A 17,210-nucleotide genomic window follows, 5' to 3' on the forward strand; every position below is an offset into this window, starting at 1 on the left:
AGACCCGATCAACATGACGTATTACTGATGATGTCAACCTTCATCACTTGGTCACAATGGGACCGACCAGATTTGTCCACTGTGAAGTGACTCTCTTCCCTTTCCACACTCTAGTCTTTAAAATACAAGGAGGTCACTAAGTCCAACCCACACCCAAGGGACCGGGACTTGCGTTTGACCTGCTGAAGGGGCTTATCTACATCTATTGTTTGGAATTCTTCTGTAAGACAGACTTGTCTCCATCACTCCATTTATTTACCTACTTAATCATTTATTTATATCATTAAGGACTTGTGTTTATTTTATACTTTGGGTTATAATCCAATACTACATTATTTATTTTCTTGCTCAAATCGTTCTGGCTTTGGCCATTAGAACTCCTTCTTTCAGTTACTCCTTCCAGTGTCCCCTTGACATGCCCTCATAACTGTCGTGTTTTGTTGTTGTTGTTGTTGCTTGTTTATATGTTTTGAGCACTTTCTGACTTCCTGGTTCTATAAGACGCTCCAGGTTCATCTTAGATATTCATTGTCCCAGCCCTAGAATCAGTCATTTCTCCAAGGACCCTGGTTCCTTTTACTGGAAAACGGTATGAGAAACCAAGAACTGGGCACTGGGTGTGCTTGTTGTTACTGACTGATGCTGCTATTTATCCAAGTAAGTGAAATATTCAGTGTTAGAGAGGTATAAGTTTTTACTAGCTGTGTTACTTTGGGCAAGTTACTCCATCCTGTTGGGTCTATTTCCTCACTCATGTGTAAGGATAATGAAAATCACTCAAAGGGTTATTGTGGGGTCAAGAGGGACAATATTGAAGGAACTTTCTGTTTCTGATACTAGAGGGGTAGATATTGTTGTTTTTTTTTTTACATCTTCAAAGCATCAGTGACATGACAAAACAATAACGTCAAAAATGATAGAAAAATGGAAACCAAGAGAAATAAACAAGTAAGAAGGTTGCATTTGCCGTGAAGGCATTCGCTGTTTCCAGCAAATCTGAATTTTCATTTTGAGAGCCTCATGAAGGTTGAGGTGGGGTAGGGAGTGAAGAGAGTCAAAACCAGGGCCAGCACTAGGCAAGAAATCTAACAGACAATAATCTGGATGCCACGCAGCTATAACCCTGGGGCACTCTCCTAGTCTTCCATGAAACCTCAAGCCTTGAATTTAGTCTAAGGTGTGTCTCAAACTGACAGCATCTTCAGCTGCTTTGCAAAGGAAAGGACAAGGTACCTTCCATTTGTCCTTTATATACATCTTACAAATCATTTTTCAATAACAATAGCTAGCACACATTAAAAGATTAACTAGACACATAGCAGAAGCAACGGACAACAGTAGACCTGTAAAGATTTATAATACTGGAATTATTAGCTACAGACTATAAAACAACTATGCTTCAATGCATAAAGAAGTTAAAGATAAAATTGAACATATCTTTGGGGAACAGAAAACTGAAAAGTGACATAGATGATACGAAAAAGAAAACAAAAAAAAATTTTTAATAAAAATCTTAACAAGCGGGATTAAAAAATTATGGGATGAACTAAGAAGCACATTACATGCACCTAAAGAAAGAATTAGTGAACTTGCAGCATTACTATGTGAAAGCATCCAGTTTCAGTAATATGAGTCATCCTGGCTCCTTTTCACCCCTTCACAAGCGCACTCCTATTTAGCACCTCTGATTGACCCAGGGTCCCAGGCATTTTAGTGAAGAGACGCTGCTAATAATATTTCTGAAACCTTGAGATTCTTGCAAAGGAGTGTGGTAAAATGGGAAAGGAAGCGTCTGTGCCAGCTACATGACCCTCTTCTGGGAATTCCAGGAACGGCCAGAGAAGGGGGAGTGCTCGTGGCTGGCCGCTCAGTCTGCAGAAGGCGGCCTCGGGGTGTCACACAGGCCTGAGCAGCCCAGGTTAGCCCCACACAGGAAGCTTGTTCCCAAGTGGCTGGCTGCTCCTTGCTCTCCTCCCAGGTCACTATGAAGATCCAGAAATGAAACGTGTAGAAAGCATGTTGCGCTCTAAGAATACAAAAGCACTACAATGCTTTACGTAAAAGCTGGTTTCTTTTACTCGTCATTCTTCTGATGCATTACTTATCTAATTCGATATCACTGAAATAGCTGGTCGCATGGATTTAAGGTCTTCCCTTGTATCTTTTTTTTTTTTTTTTTAAATATTAAGAAGTATTCTGTCCTCTTTCCAAAGTGGGCATTTTCTTTGTGGAGAGTGTTCTCCAAAGATAGCTGCCATCGGTTCTTTCCTTCCCTAGATGTCTATGCTGTTCCTCACGGTGACAGGTGAGCTCTCCCTGCAGCCGGAGTCTGTGCTGGCCTGGTGACTTCCTCTGGCTGACGGAATGCAGCTGACCTTTCTGGGCCCAGCCTTTACGATGACTGGCATCTCCCACTTTCTCCGTGGATGCCAGCCCTCGTGGGAAACATTCGGCCACCATGAGCCTGCCATGCTGTGAGGAAGCCCACGCTAGGCCACACAGAGGACAGTGGCCCAGCAGCCCCAGCTGTGCCTGTTGCTCCAGCTGAGGAGACCGCCATGAGAGTGAAGAAGCCATCCTGAGCACGCAGCCCCGCCGACCCCACGTGGAGCAGAAAAGCCATCTGGCTGAGCCTGTCCAGACCACAGAATCATGAGAAATAATAAATGGTTGGTGTTTTAAGCTACTAATTTTGGGGGTCATTTATTATGTAGCATAAATAACTGGACATCTTTACATCCCTTTTCGTTAGTCTCTGTTCTCTTGAAAAGGAAACAGATTCTTCAAGGTTCTTGAGGGCCTGTGATTGCCCAGCTCCTGCAGACCCCTCAGGTTTTTCTGTCACTAGACTTCAGTTACTTAGTGTGTATGTCCTACGTGCTCCCATTTCTATGATTCTGCTCATGTCACCAACCCTGTCCGAAGGCTCAGCTGCACCGCCCCCTTCTCAAGGGAACCACCATCTCCTCTTTGAATTGTCCCCTCTTCGAGGTCTAGTACAAGAATCACATTCACTCCTAAGTGACGTCTGTCCTGTGAGCGCTGAGCTTATTCTTGTGGCGCAGGTCTGCTCCCTCGTGTTGTCCTTTGTGTTTTGGAAGTCAGTTTTGTGTCCCCAAAGACACTGAGCTCCCTCGAATGCAGAGGCTGAGTGTACACCTGCTGTGTGTCAGCCTCTCAGAGGCCGAGAGGATGTCCCCAGAGCATTACAGATGATTATGCCATTTCACAGTCTCTCTATATAGAGCAGCATTCTGGTGGCAATTCAGGGGACCCACCGTCCTTTTCAGGTGCTCTGTGACTGTCATTGACTTCCTGTTGCTACCACTGACATAAAAATACCACAAGTCTTTTTTCTGAATATGAAGAATGAGTTAATAGATTTTGGTAAGAAGTAGGAAAATGAAAATCACTTGATACTTTTTTTTTTTTTTGCCAAGACAAGGAAAACACTTTTGATTCCCTCCTCTTCTTCTCAGAAAGTTCACGCACAGTGAATCATTTCTTTGTCACTTAAACTCTGACGTGTAATATGATCGTTCCAGGCAATGAAAACACATATGTAAGTCCCAGAGGCGTAAAAATCCATGGGTGGAAACTGAAAAAAAGATTGGCAGGCCTGTTTTCTAAGAAAGCCAAGCGCTGACAGCTCGTCCATAGAAGTTCCTTCTGCACATCAGACCACTTACCTGAGTCCTCATCCTCGTGCTGGCCTCAGGAGTCAAACATTTATGTTCCAGATACCAGGCTCGCTCCTCGAACACCAGTTTGGTTCCATACAGCAGACAAAACTAAGGGTGGGGCAGAGGAGAGACACAGACACATCGCAACATATTAGAAAATGCAGACTCTAGGGGGTGAAGGAGAAAGCACGTTGTCACAGTCCACACAATCATAAACGCTGATACTTCTGTGATGTTTTACATCACAGTTTGGTCACATTTTGGACATGCAGTATGTGTTTTATTTTTTTAAATCTTCCTATGGAAAATTGCAAGCATATATAAAAGTAGAAGAAAAGCACAGCCAACTCCTCCCAATTCTGCACATAGTAACTCATGGCCAGTCTTGTGTCACCTGTAACCTCACTTAGTTCCCCACCCCCCGATGGGTTATTTAAAAGCAAAGTCCACCCATAAGGTATTGGAAAACATAAATTAGTATTTCTGTTTGCTTTCCTTCTCAGTTCAAGATGGTATTATTCGGAAAGTGCATTTAGAGGATAGTTTCATGAATGAAAAGGCAGGCAAACATTTGAGCACGTTTTCATTAAAGTTTCATAAAAATAGCATCTCATTTACATTTTGTTTCAACATGTTTTTCCTATGACAGCTCTGAAAGCTACACACCGAACTCCTTTGTGACCTCCTCAGTGGCATCAGGCAATATTAAAGGAGTTTTCTTGGATCAACCAGTAACTCAGAAACTAAGTATCCATTTAGCATTTAATAGTTAATAATTCTGAAATGACACAAAAGTAGAGGGGATGATATAATGTACCTCCAAGGCTTCAACGGCCATCACCTCGTGGCCGGTCTTCTTGCGTTTCTACTCCCCCCTGTCGCCCTCTGTGTTATCGTGAAGCACAGCTCAGTCAGAAGTGTCATTTCATGCACGCGCATTTCCGCATGTCACTGTGTATCTCTAAAAGATAATGACTCTGTAGAAGTAAGGTGATCTCAAGGTCAACCCAGTCCACAGCAACAAAGTCCTCTTATTCAGAGGCACATGGAGATGGTCGCCACATCAGAAGAAAGACCCTATGTCCTCTGTGGGTCCCCAGACTCAGAACGTACGCAGCTTGTAATCACGCAGACAATTCAGGCACTTCTTTCCTTTCCCGAGGTTCTGGGGCATCCTGGAAACAGCATCATTATGAAGACCCTGAACTCTTCAGTCTTCCCCAAAAGGGTCACAGAGTAGGTTAGCAGCTTGTCTATGAAGTATATTTAAGATTAATTACAGCCCATTTCTGACCTTGCCCAAGTTCTGGGCAGCAGTTGCTTGGCCAACGTAAGGGTCCTTTGGCTCTTTTCTATAACAAAGGTGTTAACATGAAAGATGTGAGCTGACCCTGCAGACCTGGTGAGAGCCACTGTAAGACGGCAGCACATCCTGAAAACAGGCATCGGATAAAAGTAACACAGTGAGAGCACATGGTGAAACTGAACCACAAGTCTCTGATGAACTTCCTACAAAAACCTTTACTGTGGATTCCTAGGTGCAGAAAGCTAATCCTCATTCCTCTTGGGTATGTAAGAGAAAGGCCAATGACAAGGAATCCAGAGGCACAGAAGTACAAGTAAGCTTTTCTTCTCTTAAAAATCATCTAGTTCACCTTCTGCTCAATACAGACTCCTGTGTCTGCCAAGGTCCAACCAAGGAATGGATGGCACGTTCACATTGGGATGATTCCAGAAGAGCCTAGTAATTATTTTATTACGGTGTTGGAGAGCCATGCAGAGCTAGCGACTCCGCACCTGCTACCACCTCTAGGTTTGGAATGAGGGGGCAGGGAGTGGCCTCTGGACCTGGAAGAGAGCTGTGTAGACAGGGACAGTTTAAGACAGCTGTGACCTTCAGCCCAGGAACACAGAAACCCAAGGTGATCCCACAGGAAGGCAGGCAGGGGGCGGGGGGATCACACCTCATTCTCCTCCCCTCTCCAATCTCTAGCTGGAGTTTCCTGTTCAGAAGCCAACTGGATCCAGAGGGCAAGGATTCCACTGATGCAAGTACGTGGTCGACTTCCTGGGCCCAGAGCAGGGCAGAGAAGGGTGGAGAGTAGAGCTGGAGAGGCAGGTAGAGGATGTCCTGCACAATCCCATCTCAAACATCCGGGACAAACGGTCATCTGGCTTTTAGTCCAGTCCCTATAACTCAAGCCCAAGCCCACTTGGCCCCACAGAGCTCCAAGGAGGCCCTGACCGCTGACCCCATTTCCAGGCTCCGTTCCCAACTGCTGGCTTTAACCAGGCTTATGACAATTTACAATGGGCAAAAGAAAAAAAAAAACAGGCTTCATTCATTACAGAGAATACACAGATGGCAAGGAAGCACGTGAAACGATGTTTCAATATCGATAGCCATTAGGGAAATGCAAATTAAAACCGTGATGAGACACCCTTGCTACATCCCTCTTGGAATAGCAAAAAATCAAAAATACTGACAGCACCAAGTGTTGGTGAGGATACTGGATCTCTCAGACACAGGGAATGTAGAGTTTCTGATAAAGTTAAACTCACATTTACCATGTGACACAGTAAGTTCACTTGTAGGCATTTACCCCAGAGCAGTGGTTCTCAATTGTGGATTTGTGTCCCTCAACAGACACTGGCAATGTCTACAGGCATCTAGTTTGTCATGACTGGGAGAATTCTGTGGGCATCTAGTAAGCAGAGGCCAGGGATATAGCTAAAAACACCCTGCAAACCACAAGGCACCCAATAATGAAGAAGTATCTGGGCCAAAATGCCAATAGTGCCAGCTGAGAAACACCCTAGAGAAAGAAAACTTGTTTCCATAATACAATAACCTGTGCGTGCATATGTATAGCAGCTGTCCTCACAATCACCATAAACTGGAAACCACCTGCTTCTCCTTCAGTGGTGAGGGGATAAACAGATGTGGCCCGCTCACGGCAGGGAGCACTCCTCAGTGGAGAGAAGGAATCGCTGTTGGTGCATGCGACAACTTGGCCAGATCTCAAAGACGCGAGTAGAGGATGTTAACATCCAAAGATTCCATACTGTATGAAACCATTTGTAAACATTCTCAAAAAGACAAAGCTATAGTGACGGCAAGTTACTGGTTGCCAGGGATTACTGGAAGGGGGAGAGGATAGTTCTAAGGAACAATTTTAGGACGGTCAAATTGTTCTGTATCTTGACTGGGGTGGTGGTTACAGGATTCTACTCATGTGCGAAAATTCATAGAACTGTATACCCCTCCACGAGGTCATTGTGCTGTGTAACAGTGAAAATGTATCATCTTGCTGTGTCCACACTCCCCCTTTTTGGTCCTAGCAAATTCCAGCTGAAACAGCTACGTTCCCTGAGGGCTCCCGGTATTGAACCCTTGTCCACGGAACGCCCTTCATCTCCCACTGAAAGCTGCCCCGAACCTTCCTGGCTTCCCAATGCAGCGTGCGTCCCTCCCTGTGACATGTTCTGCCTCTTGGTGTAATTATGTGTCCACATGACCTTCTCTCTGGCCAGCGTGTGCTCAGGAAGGAAGGATCTGAGGCTCGTGCACCCCGGAATGACTGCAGTGCCCAGCCGGCGTCAGGGATCAAGGTGCGTTTGTGGGACTGAGTTGCTCAGAGGCCTGTGTTCCCAGGAGCAGAAGCCCACTGGGACCAAGAACAGACAAAAGGGACGTTGCCAGCGATTCATGACAAGTAGGCAGCCCATACGTGGTCCAGGCTGCATAATAAGCAAGAAACGGAAGCAAAAGGACCGAGTCGGACCTCTAGTGTCAGACAAGATGAACAAAGCTTATTAATGCAGGGGCATACCAGCGTGATATCGGAACACCTCCCCCAGCAACAACCCAGTTCTCTCACTGTGATGAAGTGCTCTGCCTTCCGCCTGCGACGTTAGCCCCGTGGGATCTGCATCACTGCCGGGAGGACTGATGTGCAGTAGCATCATCTCTTAGTTTAAGGAAACTCTGCCAACATTAGCAAAAAGCGTTGGCTGTGCGATTTCTAAGGGCATCTCTTGCAGTAGGAAAGCAATGAAAAATAGGACCAGACAGGCACGATGCCCATCCCTAATGCATATAGTTCACCTGCCCAGTCTCCTCCAGGTGTGAGCTCATCACCTTCCACAGGTGAGGCACTCTTATTTATGCTTCACTGCACAAGGAGAGTGTCCTTTTCTTTGTTCACCCAAGGAAGTTGTTCAGGTCGGTCTCTTTTCCTTCCACACTGTCTGAGATGTTAATTATTTTTTTTTTGCCCAACCTGCTCAATATTTCTTTAGGCTCCTTAAAAGCCTCTCTTCTTGAGAAAGGTGACAGGCGTGGCAGCTGGCTCTTTCTGGTGTCTCCGAGTGCTCTGGGAAGGGACGGTCAGGATGAAGGTGACCAGTGCTTGGACACTGAGGGGTCTTCACGCCACGTCCTGTGGCAGAGGAACCTCTTTTCATGGGGGCTGAGCGAAGTGACGGTGGGGCTCGTGCTGGTGTCACGGCAGATCAAAGTGGAGGGCGTGGTAGGCAGCAGGGATGGGACACAGAGATGGCCAGACCCAAGGCACGTCCTATTTCATGCCTCATTGAAAAAGCCTAGACATACCTACTCATATATCCTGGCCTCCCCAGATGTCAGGAAATGAAACATGCAGAAAATTCATCTGCAGGAAACAAAAACTCAGCAAGACAAAAAGGAGACCGAAGGGAAAGCGCTGCAGGAGGTAGCCTGAGACATCCTTTAGCAGCCTGCTGAATGCACAGGAGAGAGGGGAGACCAGAGCTAGCTGCTTCTGAATCCTGAGGGCAGACCAACAGGGAAACGCTTTCCCTTCTATCTGGGATGACAGCTGGCTGCAGAACCCAAGCTTTCCTACGATCCCATACTATGGCAAACCCACCTTCTGTCTGCTGGTGTTGCAGTCATTGGTCATCCCATGTCCCACGGGAGGGGATTCAGAAAGCACAGCTTTGCAGGCAGAGACAGGCTTTTCCTCCTTACACAATCCACTCAGCAGACTTGCTCTGAGCACACCCCACTGCATGCAGGCAGCCTCGGCAGCTTGTTAGGAACCATTCTGCTAATGCTAGGGCGTCTCTCTGACTTGTTTTAACCCAGAATCGACCCCAACTTCCTGCCACTCCCAAGTTCCCACCTGCCCTTGGCTTTGCAACCATCACCACCAGCCATCTCCAGAACTTCCCTCATCTTGCAAAACTGAAACTCTGTACCCATTCACTAACTTCGCATTCTCCCCCTTCCCAGGTCCCTGGGACCCCCATTCTAATTTCTGTCTCTATGAATTTGGTAACTCTGCATACTTCATATAAGTGGAGTCGTACAGTATTTGTCCTTTTGTGACTGGCTGTGTCACTTAGTATAGTGTCTTCAAGGTTCCTCCATGCTGTAGCGTGTGTCAGAATTTTCTTCCTTTTTCAGGCTGAATAATATTTCATTGTACATGTACACCACATTTTGTTTATCCATTCATCCATCAATGGACACTTGGGTTGCTTCCACCTTTGGGAAATTGTGAATAGTGCTGCTATGAACATGGGTCTACAGAAAACTGTTTGACTTCCTGCTTTCATTCTTTGGGATATATTCCCAGCAGTGGGATTGCTGGATCACATGGTAATTCTATGTTGAATTTTTTCAGGAATCAGCCTTCTGTTCACCATAGTGGCTGCATCATTTTACATTCCCACCAACAGCTTTCCAAGGTTCCAGTTTCTCCAGATCCTCTCCGACACTTGCTACTTTTATTTTTTTTTTTTGATAGCAGTCTTCCCAATGGGTGTGAAGTGCTATTTCCTTGTGGTTTTGATCTGCGTTTCTCTAATGATTAGTGATGTTGAGCATATTTTCATGTGCTTATTGGCCATTTGTAGATCTTCTTTGGAGAAATATTTATTCAAGTTTTTTGCCTATTTTTGAACCTGGTTTTTTGTTTTTGTTGTTGAGTTTTAGGAGTTCTCTATATAGTCTGGATATTAATCTCTTATCAGATTTGTGATGGGTCAATGTTTTCTCTCATTCTGAGGGTTGCTTTTTTAATGGTGTCATTTGATGCACAAAAGTTTTAAATTTTGATGAATTCCAATATGTTTGTTTTTGTTGTTGCCTGTGCTCTTGATGTCATATTAAGAACTCATTGGAAACCAATGTCATGAGGATTCCCCCCCTGTTTTCTTCTGAAAGTTTTGTAGTTTTAGCTCTTCTATGTAAGTCTTTGGTCTATTTTGAGTTAATTTTTTTATATCATTTTAGGTAAGGGTCCAACGTCATTCTTTTGCAGGTGGATATCCAGTTTTCCCAGCACCTTTTGATGCAAAGCACCGTTGAATGATCTTGGTGCCCTTGTCCAAATTCATTTGCCCACATATGCAAGCGTTTATTTCTGGGCTCTGGATTCTATACTGTCGGTTTATATGTCTGTGTTTATGTCTGTGTTTATTACCACACTGTCTTGATTACTTTAGCTTTGTAGTAAATCAAATCAGAAAGTATGAGACCTCCAAATTTTCTTCTTTTTTTCAAGATTGTTTTGGATATTCAGGGACCCTTGAGATTCCATATGAATTTTAGGATGGATTTATCTATTTCTGAAAAAAAAAAAGTCATTGGTATTTTGAAAGGGATTACATTGAAATTTTAGATTGCTTTAGGTAATACGGACATCTCAAAAACATTGTCTTTCAATCCATGAACATATAATTTCTTTCCATTTATTTATGTCTTCTTTCATTTCTTTCAGCAGCATTGTATAGTTTTCAGGGTACAAGTCTTTCACCTCCTTGGTTAAGTTCATTTCTAAGTATGTTATTGTTTTTAATGCTATTGTAAATAGAATTTTCTATCTTTTTTTTTTTTAACTTTTATTTATTTGTGTTTTTCCAAGACCCATCAGCTCCAAGTCAAGTAGTTGTTTCAATCTAGTTGTGGAGGACGCAGCTCACAGGGCCCATGTGGAGATCGAACCGGCGACATTGTTGTTAAGAGCACTGCGCTCTAGCCAACTGAGCTAACCGGCTGCTCCTGGAATTGTTTTCTTAATTTCCTTTTTGGATTGTTCATCATCAGTGTATAAAAATGGAACTGATTTCTGCATGTGGATTTTTGTATCCTATAATCTGAATTAATCAGTTTATTAAAGTGTGTGTGTATGTAAGTTTTAGAGTCTTTATGTATAAGATCACATCATCTGTGAATAGAGATAACTGTACTTCTTCCTTTCCAGTTTGGATGCCCTTTATTTCTTTTTCTTGCCTAATTACTCTGGCCATACCTTCTAATACTATATTGAATAAAAGTGGTGAAAGTTTTGTTTCTGATACAGGAAAAACTTTCATTCTTTCATCATTGAGTGTAATGTTGGTTGTGGGGTTTTCATATATGGCATTTATTATACTGATGTAGTTTTCTTCTATTCCTAGTTTGATGAGTGGTTTTTGTTGTTGTTGTTATTGTTGTTGTTGTTTTTAACATGAGTAATGGTGCTGAATTTTGTCAAATGCTTTTTCTGTATCAATTGAAATGATCATGTGTTTTTCTTCCCCTTCATTCTATTAATGTGGTATATAATATTGACCAATTTTTGTTTGTTGACCTATCCTTGCATTCCAGGAATAAAACCTACTTGGTCATGGTGTATAATCCTTTCAATATGCTGAATTTGGCTTGCTAGTATTTTGTTGAGGATTAGCATTTTCTATAATAGTTTTAAGCATACAAGTGCTAAACGTGTTTTGTTAGATGTATACATACCTAAGCATTTTTTTTTGGAAATTGTGCATGATGTTAATTTAATTTTTTTTCTTTCCAAGTGTATAGAAAAATTAATTAAAAAATTTTTTTTCTGTCCAGGCTAGTATATAGAAATTCAGTTAATTTTTGTATGTTGATCTTGTATCTTATGACCTTGCTGAACTAATTTCATAGTTCTAGGAGGGTGTTTTGTTTGTTAGTTTGTTGTTTGTTTTGTAGATTCCTTGGGGTTTTCTAAATACACAATCATTCCATCTATAAATAGGAACTGTTTTATTTCTTCCTTTCGGATCTGAAAGGATATGCCTTTTATTTCCATTTCTTGCTTGACTGCACTGGCTAGAACTTCTAGCATTATGTTGAATAAGAATGATGAGACCAAACATTCTTGCCTTATTTCTGATTTTAGGGGAAAACATTCATTCTTTTACCACTATGCATGTTGTTAGCTGTAAGATTTTTGTATAAAGTTAAGGAAGTTCCAGTCTCTTCCTAGTTGTCTAAGAGTTGTTATGAATTGGTGTTAAATTTTGTCAAATGCTTTTTCTGTATTAATTGACATAATCATGTGATTTTTTTCCCTCTAGCTAATTAATATGGATAATTGATTTTTGAATATTGAACCACTCTTGCATCCTTGGAGTAAATCACACTTGGTCATGGTGTATAATTTTTGTATATATTGCTGAATTTAATTTCCTAAAACTTTTGTGTCTATATTCATAAGGAAAGTTGGTCTGTACCTTTCACTTTTTGTTCTGTCTCCAATGTGGTATTAGGGGAAAACTAGTATCATAAAATTAATGGTAAGCACTTCTTCCTCCTGCAGTTTCTGGAAGTGATTGTATAGAATTGTAGTTAATTCTTTAAATGTATAATAGAATTCTCCAGTGAATTCTGGAGGCTGTAGTTTTTTTAAATAGAATTTTTAAATTACAAATTCAATTTTCTTAATGTTATAGGGCTATTCAAATGATGTGTTTCATGTTGAGTATGGTAATTTGTGTTTTTAAGGAAGTGGTCCATTTCATATAAGTTGTCAAATTTACGTGTGTAGAGTTTTCGTAGTATTCCCTTATCATTTTGATATCTGCAGGGTATGTACTGACATCATCTGTTTCATTCCCAATATTAGCAATTTCTGTCTTCTCTTTGTTAGTCTTGTTAGTGGGCTGTCAATTTTATTGATCTTTCAAAGATCCAACACTTTTCTTCATTGTTTTTCTCCATTTTTTGTTTTGTTTTGTTTTTAATTGTACTGATTCTTGTTCTTGTATTTACTATTTCCTTCTTTCTGCTTTCTTGGGTTTATTTTGCTCTTCATTTTTTTAAGCTCTTGAGGTGGGGTTATTGATTTAAGACTTTCCCCCCTATTTAATGTAAGCTATAAATTCCTCTTTCAGTGCTGTTTTAGCTGTGTTTCACAAATTTGAAATCTTGCACTTTTATTTTCATCCAGTTCAACGTATTTTTTAAATTTCCTTTGAAACTTGAGAAATTTTTGAGATTTACTTTGTGTTCAAGTTATGGTCTATCTTGGTTTATGTTCCATGGACACTTGAAAGTAATGCAATCTACTGTTGTTGGGTGGAGTGTCTTATAAATGTCTATTAGATCCTCTTTGTCAATGGTGTTGAATTTTTCTATATGTTCTAATTTTCTGTCTCATTGTTCTATCAATTGCTGAGAGAGGGGTGTTGAAATCTCTAACTATAATTATGTATTTGTGTTTACTTTCAGTTCTATCAGTTTTTGCTTCACATATTTTATAGCTCTGATATTTGCTGGGTGAACATTTAACATTGTTATATCTTCTTGGTGAACTGACCCTTTTTCCATTATGTAACATCCCTCTCCATCTCAGATAATTTTCTTTGCTCTGAAGTCTACTTTATCATATATATATATATATATATATATATATATATATATATATATATATGCCACTTTTGCTTTCACAGGAAGGCAAGGAAAACAGAAATGAAAAACAGAGAGAACAAACAGAAAACAAAAATAAAATGGAAGTCTTAAGTCTTAGTCTATCAATAATTACATTAAATGTAAATGTTCTAAATGCAACAATTAAAGACAGAGATTGGCAGAGTGGATTTAAAAAACGTGAACCAGCTATGCACTGTCTACAAAATCACATACATATGTGTATATATAAAGTAAAAGGGTGGAAAACTGTTTCCAGCTCTCAATCTGGGCACAGGTGTGGCTGGCTGTGGGCAGGGAGCTGCCTGAGAGTGAATGCTGAGTGGCCCTGGCCAGCCCCATCCAGCATAGTTCCCACGTGACCTCAGTGTTCACGTACCCTTACTGTGTATAGGGGAATCTGCTATCCCTCCACCACTCGGTAATGTCTGGTAGCCTGGATTCATGTTACTGAAGCTCCCAGCTAGAATTTCTCCAATTCCAGGTAAGTCACTCAAAAAAAGTCTCCTGGGCACATCAGCATCTTGACAGCCAGGCCCTCCTCTCTTCTCCCATTAACATCAGCCCCTTAGGGCCATAGATAGCGCTCAGTTTCCCACACATGGTTTTCACCAAATCCTAATTTTCTTATTCGTCTCAACTAATTTCCTCTCCTTCTCTGCCCTGTCTTCTAGAATAGCCTGAAATGAAATCTGCTCCCTAGAGCTGTGTGCGGAGGAAAGAGTTGGTAGAGTTTGGGGAGGGACCTCCTCCACATGACCTGTGCGGGGCCTGCAGGGCTGGGGACTCCACAGCGTGTGCCTCCGTGCTCTGGGAGGCTCACTATTGTCTGAACACTGGGATTTCCGCTCCCCACCGGGTTCTCCACTTAGATACTCATTCAGATGCTTGATGAGGAAGTGTCAAGGCCAGTGCAGGTGTAATGTACTCACAGGTCCTGCCATCCATCCATGTGACTGTGTGCACAGGTGACCAGGCACAGATAGAGCTTGCGCCTGATGGAGTTTGGTCCATTTCCCCTGACAGGAGAGCTTTGTGAAGGTCATGGATGAAGTTCAGAACTCTCAGAGAGCAGAGCAGGAATCCTTCTGCTGTTCTCTTCCTGATCCCCACTGCCCATCTCACTCGCTGTCCCTGGTCCCTGGCCTGGGGACCACACTTGCACAACAATTCTAGACCAACTATTAGCTGATGATGGCGTCTGCTGGCTTCCTCTCAGACATGCTTTGACGTTAACCTCGAGAAGTCAAGGAAGTCTTCCAAGCTAAGGGAGTGAAGGTGGAATACTCTCATTGCAAGATAGCTATAGCATGCTGGGGAACTGTGCACAGCACAGTAAGAAGAGAAGCTCTGGGACCCTGCCCCTGGAGAGGCAATTGTCTCTATGTCCTGTCTCGGCAGCCAGCTCTCAGGGCACGCACCAGTGCACCTGAAACATGCTATAAATGGAACACAGCTTCTCACGATGACCCACCGGTAAGCACAGTGCAGCCCACGCAATTGGCTAATTTAATTTCCTGTAGAGACTTAGAAACTTCACTCAAATGCCATTTCCTCTGGCAAGGCTGCCGTAAACCCATGTTGAGTAAGGCATCCAGGTGAGCGCTCCGTTCGCGACCCCGATTCCCCATCTCAGTACCTAGCCCACTGCGGTGTGCTTGCTTACTGGGGTACAGTGAAGAACCTGCCTTATCTACTAGTCAGAGAGCTGCCCGAGGATGAGGGCAGGGTTCACTGACATTAGCACCCAGGGCCTGGCACAGGGCCTGGCACAGAGTAGGCACTTATTTTTTTTAGTGTTTCTGAAGAGGCACTGTGGCACATATGAGCAGACAGCTACCTTCTGTTGACTTACGACGGAGCCTAAAATTCTACCATTAGATATTTATTCCTTTGACTTAAAAAGTTAGTCCTATGCACAAACAATTCCTTTCCACAAACTACATTTCATTGAGGGGGGATAACTGTCATGGAGATTTTGGGGGGCTGGTTTGAGATGAGCCCTGCACAACCTTAGCATAGGCTTGGAACTTGTGAGGAGAGTACCAGGAATGAAGGGAGGCAGGCATTCTGGGGTCCCAGTGGCACAGAGGTACAGGAATGAGAGAAAACCATTTGGTGCTAGAAGACTAGGTGTGAAACTTGATTTCTAAGTCACTCGTAGCTCTTTTCCCTTGTTAAGAGTAAAAAAATTGAAAGATATTCTTCAAATGAGCCAGGTACTAGACAAACATTGCCTGGTATATAATAGGTGCTCAGTAAACATGTATGGGATGATTCATCTCAGGGGCACTGCCAGCACATGCTCACTGCTCTCCATGGGGCTCTAGCTTACAAGGAGCAGAGAAGGTGGCAGGAAGAGAACCGGGGTAGGGATGGCACTTGACCACCATGGACGGGCCACCTTCCTGAGCTGAAAGATGGAACCCACAACTGGGATGGCACTACTCATCCTGCACTGGTTTAGAAATGCAGTCACACCCAAGATGAGGACCCTCTTCTTCTGTGTGGGAGGCTGATCCCATGACCAGCCCCAGATGGCTGAGAGGTGGCTGTGGGCACGCACTGTGCACACACAGGATGTCGGCTCCTGCCTGCTTCTCAGGGGCCCAGGACACTGACAGGCAAGGCAGGGGCCCACAATGGGGTCTGTGGGTACAAAAAGGGCCACCTGCAGAAACGGGACATCACAGTCCTCCCATCCCGGGAGGGGTGGTGCTTGTAACTAAGTACTGGCTGCTAGGTTTGGGGCCTGAACTGGCTACCACCCACACATAGTGAGAAAAGGAAGAAAGAGCACTTAGAGTGCAGGAAAGAGGGGAAAACCCACCTCGCCCACTTGACAGGCGCAAACTGCCACTGCCAGCCGCTGTGAGAGGGGACAGTCCCCTGTAGTGCCCTGCTTCGGCGCCGGGTCCATCAGGCTGAAGGAGCCGAGGCCTCCTCTACAGCAGAACCAGAGCCCCCGTGAGGGTATGCAGGCCCGTCCTGGGCCCAGCTACTCAGAGGGAGTGGGTGCTGAGGGGGACAGTAGGACCTGTGAAGCGGAAAGAGTCTTTGTGACAATGACAATTTAAGGAATGCTAGATAATCAGCCTGTGGGGTTTTTCTAAAACTTCTAGGGGAGGTGAACCAGTGGAGCAGTCATGGGAAAAAAAACCCTTTCTCCTCAAGCTCAGCTATTCCTATGCTGGGGTAAAGCTGCCTTTTTCTTGTGAAAAAAAAGCAGGATTCTAACAGGTGGGATTCCATGCAGCTAGGAGGAAATGCCTGCTTCTTAGAAGAAGTTGTACTTCATAAACTTGGAGGACTGAAGGGCTGTGACACATTGTTCACTGGGGACTTTTGGTTTCAAGGAGGACTCAAGTGTGTCCAATTTCCTAGGACATTGTGAAACAGAGAAGGGGCTCGGTCTGGCCAGACTCGTGGGGAGGGGATCTGGGGGAGCAGGGCTTGGCCCCCTGCTGCCCACATCTGCCCAGTGCCTCCTGTGCTTGGGGCAGCATTTCCATGGCGGCTGGTCAGGAATGCTCTGGAAGCTTCTGGCAGCACCCCAGCCCTGCTCCACAGTCTGCAGGGACTTCCTCGGGGCTGTCTGCAGCTTGCCTCCACCTGGGCCTCAGCACCTGGCACTGGGCCCACCAACTCCAACCTGACGGGCCCTGCACGTACCAGCTGGGCAGACAGCAGACGCAGAGCTGCTCTCAGACCCGCCCCAGACAGCCGCCCCTCTGCCATCACCATGGGCTGCGGCATTGTCACTGTGCGGCTGTGACAGCCCTGCTGAAGTCTGCAGTTTGGGTAGCACAGAT

At 43.9% G+C, this 17,210-nt stretch overlaps 1 protein-coding gene across 1 annotated transcript in view; it reads right to left on the bottom strand.

The window, feature by feature from the left end:
- Positions 1-17,210, bottom strand: part of ACOXL (acyl-CoA oxidase like) — a 248,107-nt gene that overhangs the window by 16,010 nt on the left and 214,887 nt on the right. The window contains 1 exon segment of the mRNA XM_033100859.1: positions 3,690-3,791. Within this exon segment, the coding sequence (XP_032956750.1) occupies positions 3,690-3,791 (102 nt within the window).

This window comes from Rhinolophus ferrumequinum (genome assembly GCF_004115265.2).
Source record: "Rhinolophus ferrumequinum isolate MPI-CBG mRhiFer1 chromosome 13 unlocalized genomic scaffold, mRhiFer1_v1.p Super_scaffold_3, whole genome shotgun sequence".
In the NCBI taxonomy this organism is placed as follows: domain Eukaryota; kingdom Metazoa; phylum Chordata; class Mammalia; order Chiroptera; family Rhinolophidae; genus Rhinolophus; species Rhinolophus ferrumequinum.